Consider the following 13,805-nt stretch of genomic DNA (forward strand, 5'->3'; position numbering starts at 1 on the left):
TTTTTCTTTTCTTTTCTTTTCTTTTCTTTTCTTTTCTTTTCTTTTCTTTTCTTTTCTTTTCTTTTCTTTTCTTTTCTTTTCTTTCTTTCTTTCTTTCTTTCTTTCTTTCTTTCTTTCTTTCCTTCTTTCTTTCTCTTAGTTTTTAATTTTTGAGAGAGAGCACAAGCAGGGGAGGGGTAAAGAGAGAGGGAGACACAGAATCTGAAGCAGACTCCAGATGACCTGAGACGAAGTCGATGCTTCAATGACTGAGCCACCTGGGCACCCCTCCGCTGTTATTTCTTTTTTTTTTTTTTTTTAATTTTTTAAAATTTATTTTTGAGAGAGAGAGACCGAGCACAAGCAGGGGAGGGGCAGAGAGAGAGAGGGAGACACAGAATCCAGAGAGGGAGACGCAGGCTACAGGCTCTAGCTGTCAGCACAGAGCTTGACACGAGGTTTGAACTCGTGAACCACGAGATCATGATCTGAGCCGAAGTTGGATGCTTAACCAACTGAGCCACCCAGGCACCCCTCCACTGTTATTTCTTTAAATAAACTCTCTGCCCCTTTTTCTTCTGGTATACCCATTATTCTTATTTTGGCTCTTCTAAGGGAGTCTGATAGTTCTCATAGGGTTTCTTCACTTTTTAAAAGTCTTAGCTGTCTCTTTCCTACCTGAATCATTTCAAGATTCCTGTTTTTCAGCTTGCTTATTTCTTCCATTTGATTTGTTCTATTTCTAATGTTTTCTAATACATTCTTCATCTCATTTATTAAGTTCTTCAGCTCCAGAATTTGTTTGGTTCTTTAAAAATATTCCCAAATGTTTTTAAAAACATAGCTCTAAGAAACCCTAGATAAAATAGGGTATCTCAAAGGAAATTAGATAATATTTTGAACTGAATGAAAACAGAACGTATTGAAACTGGTAGAATTCAACTAAAGTTATGCTTAGAGGAAAACCCCCTTGGGATTATCTGCTTATATTAGGAATGAAGAGTCTCAAATCAGTAATCTAAGCTTCCTGTTTAAGACACTAGAAAAATAACAGTGAATTAAACCAAAAATAAGAATAAGAAAAGAAGTAATAAATAGCAGAAACCAGTGGAATGGAAACAGAGAAATAGAAAATGTCAGTGAAAGAAACTTATTCTTTGAAGAGATCAACAAAACTGATAAGCTTCTAACTAAGTGACCAAGACAAAAAGAAGACACAAATTTCAAGTATTAGAGATAAAGGTTTATCCATTCAGATCCTCCAGACATTAAAGAAGATAATAATGAAATACTGGTAATAGTGGAGCTGGCTCATATTAGTTCATAAGAGCCAATTATTAAATTTCAGAATTTTTGGAACCAATTGTTATATCAGTTATGAAATTAGGCATGGTTATAGTATTTAACCAACAAAAACTTGACAAGCACTACAGTCAGATCTCTTTATTTCTCAAGAGTTCCTTGTTAAGCATTTAGCAGCACATCATTGTCTATGAACAGCTGTGCTTATAAATATGAAAATTTAGGTGAAATGGAACAATTGTTTGAAATACACAAGCTACCAAAACTCACTCAGGAAGAAATATGTAACCTAAATAGTCCTATTTAAGACTATTTAAGTCCTATTTAAGACTATCTATTCAAGAAACTGAATTTGTAGTTTAAAAATATCCCACAGGAAACCAGTTTGTAGATGTGTTCACTGGTGAATTCTACCAAATGCACAAGAAACAAATAATACCAATTCTAAATTCTCTTCCATAAAATAAAAAAATAATAATCTCCAGTACATTTTTATGAGGCCAGAATTTCTCTTATAACAAATCTATAAAAAGGCATTTTCAAGAAATCTCAAGACTGATAAAACCTCATGAATACAGATATAAAAATCATTAAGAAAATGTTAATCTGAATCTAGCAATATGTAAAAATGATAATATACTGTGATCAAAGAGGTATCATGCTGACAATGCATGGTTTATAGTTGAAAATCAATTAATTTAACCACGTTAACACACAAAGAAGAAAATGTATAATCTCAATTCATGAAGAAAAATCATTTCATAAATTTAACTTCCATTCTTGATCAAAACTCTCAGAGAACTAACAATATAAAGGAACTGCCTTTACTTGATACAGATAATTCTGTAATATACCTAACATCATAGTTATTGGTGAAAGAATGAACTTATTCTCCTTAAGACTTGGAAAAAGGAAGAATGTCTCACCACTCCTATTCAACATCATATTGTAAATCCTAGCCAGTGCAATAAAGGAAGAAGGCATACAGACTGGAAAAGAAGAAATATAATTATTTCTCTTTGCAGGGGACATTATTGCCGGTGTAAAAAATCCCAAGGAATCTACAAAAAATATTCAAGAACTAATAGGTGAATTTAGTATGGACACAAGAAACAAGGTCAATATTTAAAGAAACACAAAACAAAACAAAAAACCCTAGATCTAATCAGAGGGGACTTCTCATTTCAGCTACAACACATAAAGAGCTTGGAAGTGCTAACTCCCATCCTTAAAAAAAGAGAGAGAGAGAGAGAAAACGCAAAACAAATTGGAAATCAATGCCTTTTTTAGATCCATAAAAGAATTGAAATCACAGGGCAAACCATCACTCTGGACAGAGACACTCAATCTAGAGAGAAAGGTGAGTACAGAGAATCACAGCCAAGATCAGTTTACTAGAAGCAGAAGCCACTGGGGCCAAGAACTGGTAGGAACAGTTTAAGTTATTGGTAATTTTGATTAATGCTGGAGGCTGAGTGTGGACTAGCTTGAGAATTAAAAACTCTTGGGGACCCAGTTTTATATAGACTCCCATTTTGCCTCCAAGGACTCCCATCAGGTTTTCATAGTGAGGACTGGGGAAAAAACTTCTGTTTTGGGCAGCAGGAGGAGAAAAGTAACTTTTTTGAAATAACATCCTGAGTGTTCTCCATTGCAAAGCCCTAGTCTTCAGGGAGAACTACTATTCCAGAACCTTATCTAACATGTGGGAAGGGCAGTTAGTCAACTCCAGTTCACTCTAATCTTCCTGTCTCATGTAAGGGTAGAGAAAAAAAAGACTAGGAAATGCTTCTGGAACTTACACTCAGTAAAAGCCAAGATTTAATCATAAGATTGTAGAATGCTTCCTTTACCCAACACCTTATCACCACATGAATAGGGCTTCAATATAATAATAGTGGGTTACAACTGAGAGGGCTGCAAAACATACTTTGTCTAAGAAGGAGCTCTTAAGGAATCCAAAGACAATAGGAGAGGAAACAAAACAAAACACAGAAACTGAATCCTCTAGTACCTATAGCTATATAAAAACATAATTATCTCAGTCCCTCATATCCATGACATCATGTCCAGTTTCCAACAAAAAAATTTTAAGATACTAAGACAAGATAAAGCACAATATGAAGAGACAAAAAAAAAGTGCCCAGATATAACACAGATTTTGGAATTATTAGAGAATTTTAAATAACTATGATTAATATGCTAATAGATCTAATGGAAAAAGTAGGCTATGTTAACAGCTTTAATGAAAAAAGTAGACAACATGCAAGAAAAGATAAGTAATGTATGCAGAGAGATGAAAATTCTAAGAATTGAAAGCCTAGAAATAAAAAAATATTTAAGTGAAATGAAGAATGCCTTTGATGAGCTTATCAGTAGCATGGACACAGATGAAGAAAGAATCAGTAATCTTGAAGATACATCATCAGAAACTTCCCAAACTGAAACACAAAGAGATAACTGAAAAAGAATACAATAGCCAAGATTTAGGGGGGACATTATCAGTAGATTGGACACAGATAAAGAAAGAATCAGTAATCTTGAAGATACATCACCAGAAACTTCCCAAACTGAAACACAAAGAGATAACTGAAAAGAACACAATAGCCAAGAATTATGGGGAAAATTACAAAAGGTATTAACATACGTGTAATAGGAATACCAAATGGAGAAGAAAAAATATTTGAAGTAATAATGGTTGAAAATCTTCCAAAATTAGTGACAGACATCAAACCACAGATCCAAAAATCTGAGAGAATACCAAATAGGATAAATACCAAAAAATAGTCATAGTTTTTAAAGCTATTTTAAGTTGCAGTGACTATTCAATAAGGAAATGCTTTAGCCCAACCAAAAAGTAAACATGGTTACTAGTATAAATTCATAGTCCACAGAGGGAAGACACTGTACAAAACCATGTTAGAGAACCTCAAAGGGCCCTTTGGTGCAAAGTTCCAATTCATTTCTCACTTTATAGTTTTTCCAGGATTATGTTGGTTACAGGTGGGGAAAGAACTGGTCCTACTTCTGATGTCATAGAATAGTTACCTTATCAGTGTTTGATATTGCAGCCAATTTATCCCTACTGTAATGAATTGTGTCATGAAGATTTTGGGGAAGTATACATTGGAAGTTAACTGGTGTGGGGCACCTGAGTGGCTCAGTCGGTTAAGTGTCTGACTCTTGGTTCAGCTCCGATCATGATCTCATGGTTCATGAATTCAAGCCCCGCGCTGGGCTTCATGCTGATAGTGTGGAGCCTGCTTGGGATTCTCAATCTCTCTCCCTCTCCCTCTCTCCCTGCCCCTCCCCTGCTCATGCTCTAAACAAACATTTAAAAAAATTTTGAAAAAAAGGTTAACTGGTGCTACAAGGTAGCCACCATGAATCTGGCAACCTGATTAGTTGTAGTGTTTCTTTTCAGAATTGGGGGCCAAACTTTGTGTATTAATGATGGAATTCCTAAACCCCATAGATTGGTCTTTGTTCTTTATAAAAGGCCCTTGTCTAAGGGTTTTAGAGCATTTTGTTTAGTATAATGATCTGCTAAAGTATTTCTTCTAATGTCTCTTTACTGTGGACCTCTACCTTTAGGACAGCAATTTATTTGGGAAGCTTCAAGGCACCCAGTAGTTTGTGTATTTGTTATTCATGTTTAATACAGATAACTAAAAAGGTAAAAAAAACTTCTCACGTGCCCTAGAGAAGGCCCTAATTTTGGCCACTCAAGCCAATTTGATAACTGGTAATAGATTTGAGATTTTGTGAGAGAATCTGGAAAAATCAGTTTATTATGAAGAAGGTACATAATCCATTTATTATTATCTTTTTTAATTGTTAAGATAAAACCTGTCAGTAAACAATATTAGATCAAGATTTGGTATAGGAGCACACAAAAGGTTTGTTCCAAGCGTGGAAAGTTCTCAAATTACAGAAATTAGGAGATTCTCCTTTGGTAGGATAATACAGTTGCTGTATGAAGAGTGTTATATTGGTGAATGGCAATACAAGAAAAGAAAATGACTATTTCATAATTAATTAACTGACATAAAACATTGGGTATTTTTGGTTAACTGTAACAGAGATTGTATGGAATGTGTTTCCATAAAATAGAAAGATGAAACTAGTATAGCATCTGAAGATGCTTAGACTAATTTGACCAGGACTGCATTTTCTTCTGAAGCAAAGATAAAAAACCTCGATACTGGATCGATGGTATTAATAGGCAATGAGTCTTTGTTATTATAGCTTACTAATACTTTTAGACCATGGCCTCCCCTTCTGTGTACTTTCAAAAGGAAATGTTTATTATGATCTAGAAGATCAGCAAAGATGATTGTTGAAGAAATATTTTGAGATTACTGAAGGTCTTTTTGGTTTCCATGTTTTGTGAAAATGGTTCCAAAATGTTTGATTAAGTCTAATCATACAGAGAGGTCTGTTTCAAAATAGTCTGTTGTATATACTCTACAACATCCACTTAATTCCAGAAATTATTTAATTGTCCTTAGTGTTTGGCCTTGGATAATTTGTATCTCTCATTAGATACGTCCTTCCTCAGCCAGTATATCATGGTCTAGATCAAGTGTTGGCAAACTATGGCTTGTTGTACAAATCCAGCCACTGGCTATTTTTGTAAAGCCTGTGAGCTCATAAGAGTTGTTTTTACATTTCTAAATGGTTGAACAAAGTCAAAAGAAAAATGTCTCATGACCTGTAAAAATGATATAAAACTCAAATTTCAGGGTCCATAAATAAAGTGTTTTTTTTGGTAACACAGCCATGCTTAGTCATTATGAATTGTCTTTTGCTGTTTTTGCACTATAGAAGCAGAGTTGAGTAGTTGTGACAGAGACTGTATGACCCACAAAGTAAAAAATACTTAGTGTCTGGCCCTTCACAGAATGAGTTTGCTGAACCCTGGATAATGAACTGTTACTTTGTAGAATTAAAATTTCTTTTATTTTTTTAATTTTATTTTATTTCATTTTTGAAAGAGACAGGCATGAGTAAGGGAGGGACATAGAGAGAGGGAGAGAGAGAATCGCAGGCAGGCTCTGTGCTGCCAGCCCAGAGCCTGAAGCGGGGCTTGAACTTACAAAACTGCGAGATCATGACTTGAGCTGAAATCGAGTCAGTGAGCCACCCAGGTGCCCCTAAAAAAATTTTTTTAGAAGCTTCATGAATATGTAGTTGATCTTGCAATTTCAATATGTCTTATTGCATATCCCTATGATCTTGGTTTAACACTTGAGAAAAGTAGGATGGGGCTTCAGTAAATGTCTAAGGCATCATTTTCCAGGTAAATTGTTGATTGTTCCCTGGTGAAGGCAATACATATTGATTGTCTTCATCAGGTAAAACAGGAAAGAAAGTAGAGATAGGGCCAAAGAGATTGTATTTGCATTAGGCAGTACTAGAAAATGAGGTATATAACTCTTTGGCTAATAGCTTACAGATGTGAGACAAATCTGTATCTTCTACCATCTCAGTTTTGGGTTTTCTTTTTTTAAACAGGCAAAACAGACATTTTGCTTGGACTAAAGCAAGGGATAATTAATCCTTATTTTATTAAATCTGTTATCGTTGGCTTAGATCTTCCTTAACTTCAGCATTAAGAGGATTTTAGGCAACAGTGTCAAGAGAGTCAATATGAACCCTTACTGGTTTGACTCTCAATTATTCTGTCATTTCCCCTCATGGGGTTCTAGTTCTGTGCCCCGTTATTTGCTTGTTTTGGAATTAATATACTAATGTCCATGCTATAATTTGATAATGTTAAGCAGAATTTTCTGCAACTCCTGAAAATATTTTATCTGCAGTATATTTCTTCTGGTGGGTCTTTTTGCACAGTAGATTCCTAATGATGAAATTTATAGGAAAGTGCCATAGGGAAGGAAGAGTTCTGACAAAAGTAACAGTTATAGGTTGGGACATGGAAAAGGATTTAAGATGGTTAGAAATTCCCACTACTTGAATAGTTTTGGTACTTTGAGCAGTCTGATTTTCCATGGTAGTGGTATTAATAGTAAAGGTAGTGGCACCAGTATCAACAAGAAGCTATATTGTTCATCTATATTTATATATAGTTATCTTCAGAATCTCATGTTGGGTAGTAGTGTTTCCCTTTAAGTGGTATCATTGGGCAGATTTTGGATAATTGTTCCATTTCTTACCAATAGGGTACATTGGATTCTCCTACTTGTAATTTCTCTAAGCATAAGCATAGAGAATGAGGACATTTTTAGTGTTGTTTTTATGTGGAGAACCACAAGTTTGTTTCCATTTCTAGCTTGTTGTTTTCTAGGGCTTTTAAAAAAAATGTTCAACAACTTGTTGGAGATAGTCTAAACTGGTTTTGTCCCGTTCCAGTTTATTTTTCTAAGTCTCCTATTTTATGTACCAAAAAAAAGAGGCTCAATTTGCTTCTGCTGTTAGACCTACCCCAAATTACTATTTAAAGCTTACTGAAAAAAAAAATAAAAAAAAAAATAAAGCTTACTGGAATCCTGTTTTAAACCCTATTGTTTAATATTTATTTTTAAAAATTTTTTTGTTCAATTTATCCTTAAAGAAAAGGCTTTACAAAGCATAAGAGACTGTTAAAAACTGAGAACAAACTGAGGGTTGATGGGGGGTGGGAGGGAGGGGAGGGTGGGTGATGGGTATTGAGGAGGGCACCTTTTGGGATGAGCACTGGGTGTTGTATGGCAACCAATTTGACAATAAATTTCATATATTAAAAAAAAAGGCTTTATAAATGTCCTTCCATAGAGTATTTCTTATTCTTTTTGCTCATTCAGGGACATTTTAAAAATTATGCACAGCTGATTTATTTCAGTTCTGTCTTGGTGTTTCTCTTTCTGCTCTTTTAACAGTTTTCCCCACATGAAGGTCTAATAATTAAGTGAAATCAGTTGTTCTATATCTGGAAGAATCTACCAAACTCTTGAATTCTGAGGCAATTTTTTTATTTTCCTGAGGATTAAGAAGACCCTTAATAATAGACCTCAACTGAGGTCTAGACCATGATTTAATTCAACTTCTATGATCTGGCTTCTGTTCTAGTTTGATGATACTGTGCAATATGATGATTTCTTTGCTGAAAAGAGGGAGGTCAGGGGAAGGGGAAGAAATAGAAATCTAGGGTGAGAATGAGAATGAAGATAAAGTCGTGTAGAAAAAGATATTACTTGAGTCTTGAGAAAAGGACCCATGTCCTGTTTCCTTCTTAGAGATAGCCTTTTATCACTGACTTCACCCACAAATTATCTAAAATAAACAAATGACTATAAAAGTAGCCATTTTTAAATTTAATATAGCTAATAGATGTATGGACTGAGGTATAAAACGAAATTCTTTGAAAAATATTGCAAAGAATATATGACAATTCCTGCCATAAGGAAGGTACACTCCAGTAGGAGCAGTAGAGAGTGAGGGAACTAATGTGAATTGTGCACTTTTCTATGTACTAGACACGCTTATAGAACCTGTAAGTATTTTATCATATTTAATATTCAAAATAATCCTGAGAAATACATAGGTTACCTCTCCACATCCCCATTTTATAGTTTGGGCAATGAAAACTTTGAGAATTTAAATGGTTTTACCACAGTTACACAGAAAGAAGCATATGAAGTCAAAATTTGAATCTGGCCTAAGACATAAATAGAAGGCAAAATGAAATATACAACTGAGGCATAAAAATGAGTTTTTGGAATTTAATACCAGGAATATTTAAGGAAGGCTTCATGAAGGGGGTAGCGTTTAAGCTGGGCTTTGTAGGTTTAGGATAAGATTTAACAGGTGGATACGGCAAGGAAAACCAATGAGTGATAGAGCTGGGATTGAATCCAATTTAATCTTAAGCCAAACCCTGTTTTTCCATTACACATAACTAGAACAGTGAGAGCAAATGTGGGAAACCAGTGTGACTTTTATAAAAAGAGATTGTATTACTTCAAGTTATAGAAAAAAATCTGAAAAGGAAGGTCAGGACAAAAATATTAAGGACTTTCCATGCAAATACGACATGTTCTACAGCGTAGAAGAAATCATTCCAAATACCGTAATTACCTATTAAGATTACATTCAATTTCTCTCCTTGGCAACTGTTATTTCAGGACCAGTATTTCAGAGGATCTGGTGGGTTGGATGATAATGGAGCAACGTGGGGATAGGCCTGGGTGTGGGGCTATCTAGCAGGAGAATTGGAAATTGCTTTTGATAGGAGCCAATGTATTCTCTGATGTATTTGTTTTTAGTTTAAACCATTTTACCACATGAAACCCCTATCAAGGGCTGATCGTGAAAAAGCAGAAAATCAGAGGATTCCAAAACTAACTGACTTACTGGAACTTGCACAGAAGGAAAAAAAATTTGTGATATTTGATCTTAATACCCCTCCACGAAAACATCCTCTCAGACACACGTATATTCGCCATGTAGTAAGCGTGATCCTTGCCTCTAAAATTGAGCAACATCTGGTATGTCTGTCTCATTATTTATGGTAGAGGTTGGGAGGTGGGTAGCATGTCCCAGGAGCATAGCAATTGAACCTGACCTAGCTTGTAGATCTTCCCTGGGATGTCTAAATAATTTTGCTATCTGTAGAAATAGAGATTGTTGCTTATGTAGCTACACGTGGCAATCTAAGAATGACCCAGTTAAGTTTATCTCAGTGGGGAAAAACACAGAAGCTGTTTGCTACTCCAAACCAAATGAAATAACAGCACTCTGTTAAAAAAAAGTATGTGTGTAATGACTATACAATGTAACCTGCACCATCAGTAGCATAGAACTATTAGAAGGGGCCTGGATAGCACTAAGGCTTTGAGGATTTGACTTTAATTAATGGTACAGAAGAAAGAGCTGGTTCTTATTTGAGCAGAGATTTGTTCATCATGTTTTTCAGAAGCAACTCTCTGCACTTGGGCAATCATTCCAAATCTCTTAAGTTATTAAAATATGGTAGAGTGCTGAGTGAAACAAATGTGTGTCTTCTTGCAAATGGAACTATTTCCACAGATGAGTCATAATAGTATTCCCCATTGACAGGAAATGACCCCTCTCAAAGATGATTTTTAGCATTATCAGCTGGAGGAAATAGGATTCCTACCTTTCATCTGCACCTACCAACTCCTCATCCACTTTGGCTAGTGTGGGGCTATCTGAACACAATGGGCCCTTGACTCAGGATATTAACTTTAAGAAATCTCACTCCAGAACAACCCTGGTGAAAGTCCCATCATAAGAGTTCATTGGATGGTATTAGGCCACGTTGACTCTTTCACCAAGGACTAGAATCTCTCTCTACTCTCTATAGACTGTTACCAGTGCTGGAATGAGGCTGTTTGTACCTAGAGAGCTGATTATCCACTAAAGACTTCCTTTTTCTCCTTACAGATTTTTTGGTTGCCAAGTTTTGATAGGCAGTATGTCCAAAGCAGAGCTCCTGGTTTTCAGCAAGTGGGCCAGTTATTTTCCATTGAACGTCTTACAAAAGAAAATATCAGTAGAATAAATGTTGACTACAAGAGGTTGTTCTACAAAGGATTGAAGTAAGTGTTTGACCATGTCTTTCTTGGCATGTATTGCCTTGCATAAAATCTGCATTACCACCAGACTACTTTAATTAGCATCTCCTCATATCAGGATTTCTTTGTGTGGCTCTTTTTGAATCCCCTATTTTCCCCTTCTTACCCTTCTCACCCTGTCTTCCTCCTTCCCTCTGCTAGCAAACATTTGTGTAGACTGTGTCCCTGTCTGTGGAACATAGTCATCAGCCTCTGCTTTACCTCCAGTCTGTTACCATTCAACACACTTTTTTGTGTGCTTGGTGTTTTTGTTCTTATATAAGTCAGAAATCAGAAAGTTGTTTATTTCCTTCAGCCATTACTAGAAGCATTGCAGTACCTCATAAATAGCTTTGTGGTTCAGATAGCCAGATTTCTTATGAGATAATTAAGAACATGCCTAAATAAATAAAAAATAAAAACAAGTTAAAACAGCCAAGCACAAGAAGAAACTAAAATTATTGTCTATATTTATAAATATGTAATTAGCAACAGATTTTCAGAATTAAAAGCACCAGGGGATAAAATGGCAATTTTTTCCAAACTTAACTGTTATTAATCACTGCTTAATTTAATCCATAGTTCCTTTCTCTTAGATTTAAAAGTAATTTTTTTCAGATGATTGTAAATGCTTCAAAGCCAATGTTTTCCTTGGAGATATATATATATCTAAAATCTCCTTGGACTTAATAAAAATTACCCTTAGATACCTTTCTGCGTCTCAAGCCATGAGCTAGGCTGTTGGATTTACTTATGTTCTTATTCTCACTTCTCTCACCCCTCTGGCCATGGGATGGTTGATCATAAAATGTATCTTTTTCCTTTTAGCAGTGGAAAATTATATATGTTTTGCCTCTATTTCCCAATCAGAGGATTTCTCTTTTCTGAACTACTACTTCTATTTTGAGTATATTTCCCTTTCCTTTTACTTTTTTCAAATAGAAAATGGATCTGTGGTGATGTTCTTCTCTTCTACTCATAATTTTTTTTTGAGAGAGAGAGAGAAAGAGACTGAGCAGGGGAGGGGCACAGGGAGAGGGAGAGAGATTATCTTTTTTAAAAATTTAATTTATTTTTTTTAAATTACATTCAAGTTAGTTATCATATAGTGCAAGAGTGATTTCAGGAGTAGATTCCTTAATGCCCCTTACCCATTTAGCCCATCCCCCCTTCTACAACCCTTCCAGTAACCCTCTGTTTGTTCTCCATATTTAAGAGTCTCTTATGTTTTGTCCCCCTCCCTGTTTTTATATTATTTTTGCTTTCCTTCCCTTATGTTCATCTGTTTTGTATCTTAAATTCCTCATATGAGTGAAGTCATATGATATTTATCTTTCTCTGACTAATTTCGCTTAGCATAATACCCTCCAGTTCCATCCACGTAGTTGTGAATGGCAAGATTCATTCTTTTTGATTGCCGAGTAAAACCTCCATTGTATATATATACACCACATTTCCTTTATCCATTCATCCATCGAAGGACATTTGGGCTCTTTCCATACTTTGGCTATTGTTGATAGCGCTGCTATGAACATGGGGGTGCATGTGTCCCTTCGAAACAGCACACCTGTATCCCTTGGATAGATGCCCAGTAGTGCAATTGCTGGGTCATAGGGTACTTCTATTTTTAATTTTTGAGGAACCTCCATACTGTTTTCCGGAGTGGCTGCACCAGCTTGCATTCCCACCAATGATGCAAAAGAGATCCTCTGCCTCTGCATCCTCACCAACATCTGTTGTTGCCTGAGTTGTTAATGTTAGATATTCTGACAGGTGTGAGGTGGTATCTCATTGTGGTTTTGATTTGTATTTCCCTAATTATGAGTGATGTGGGACATTTTCTCATGTGTCAGTTGGCCATCTGGATGTCTTCTTTGGAGAAGTGTCTATTCATGTCTTTGGCCCATTTCTTCACTGGATTCTTTGTTTTTTGGGGGTTGAGTTTGATAAGTTCCTATAGATTTTGGATACTAACCCTTTATCTGATATGTTGTTTGCAAATATTTTCTCCCATTCCATTGGTTGCCTTTAAGTTTTGCTGATTGTTTCTTTCGCTGTGTAGAAGCTTTTTATTTTGATGAAGTCCCAATAGTTCATTTTTGCTTTTGTTTCCCTTGCCTCTGGAGATGTGTTGAGTAAGAAGTTGCTGTGGCCAAGGTCAGAGAGGTTTTTGCCTGTTTTCTCCTCAAGGATTTCGATGGCTTCCTGTTTTACATATAGGTCTTTCGTCCATTTTGAGTTTATTTTTGTGTATGGTGTAAGAAAGTGGTCCAGGTTCATTTTTCTACATGTCGCTGTCCAGTTTTCCCAGCACCACTTGCTGAGGAGACTGTCTTTATTTCATCGGGATATTCTTTCCTGCTTTGTCAAAGATTAGTTGCCCATAAGTTTGTGGGTCCATTTCTGGGTTCTGTATTCTGTTCTGTTGATCTGAGTGTCTGTTTTTGTGACAGTACCATACTATCTTGATGATTACAGCTTTGTAATACAATTTGAAGTACAGGATTGTGATGCTCCTGCTTTGGTTTTCTTTTTCAACATTTCTTTGGCTATTCAGGGTCTTTTCTGGTTCCATACAAATTTTGGAATTGTTTGTTCTAGCTCTGTGCAGAATGCTGGTGTTATTTTGATAGGTATTGCATTGAGTATGGAGATTGTATTTGAGTATGTAGATTGACATTTTAGCAATATTTGTTCTTCCTATCCAGGGGCATGAAATCTTTTTCCATTTTTTGTGTCTTCTTCAATTTCTTTCATAAGCTTTCTGTAGTTTTCAATGTATAGATTTTTCACCTCTTTGGTTAGATTTATTCCTAGGTATTTTATGGGTTTTGGTGCAATTGTCAATGGGATCGATTCCTTGATTTCTCTTTCTGTTGCTTCATTATTGGTGTATAGGAATGCAACAGATTTCTGTGCATTTGTTTTATATCCTGCAACTTTACTGAA

General features: G+C 35.6%; 1 protein-coding gene across 6 annotated transcripts in view; it reads left to right on the plus strand.

The window, feature by feature from the left end:
• The window catches only part of GDPD4 (glycerophosphodiester phosphodiesterase domain containing 4), a 177,868-nt gene that overhangs the window by 90,440 nt on the left and 73,623 nt on the right, over positions 1-13,805 (plus strand). For 5 of the 6 annotated variants that reach the window (XM_058687680.1, XM_058687682.1, XM_058687677.1 and 2 more), the window contains 2 exons: positions 9,546-9,767; positions 10,687-10,841. In XM_058687680.1, the coding sequence (XP_058543663.1) occupies positions 9,546-9,767; positions 10,687-10,841 (377 nt within the window). The remainder of the gene's footprint in view (positions 1-9,545; positions 9,768-10,686; positions 10,842-13,805) is intronic. The other variant, XM_058687681.1, reaches the window with a different exon arrangement.

The sequence above is a fragment of the Neofelis nebulosa genome, chromosome 10 (genome assembly GCF_028018385.1).
Source record: "Neofelis nebulosa isolate mNeoNeb1 chromosome 10, mNeoNeb1.pri, whole genome shotgun sequence".
NCBI lineage: Eukaryota > Metazoa > Chordata > Mammalia > Carnivora > Felidae > Neofelis > Neofelis nebulosa.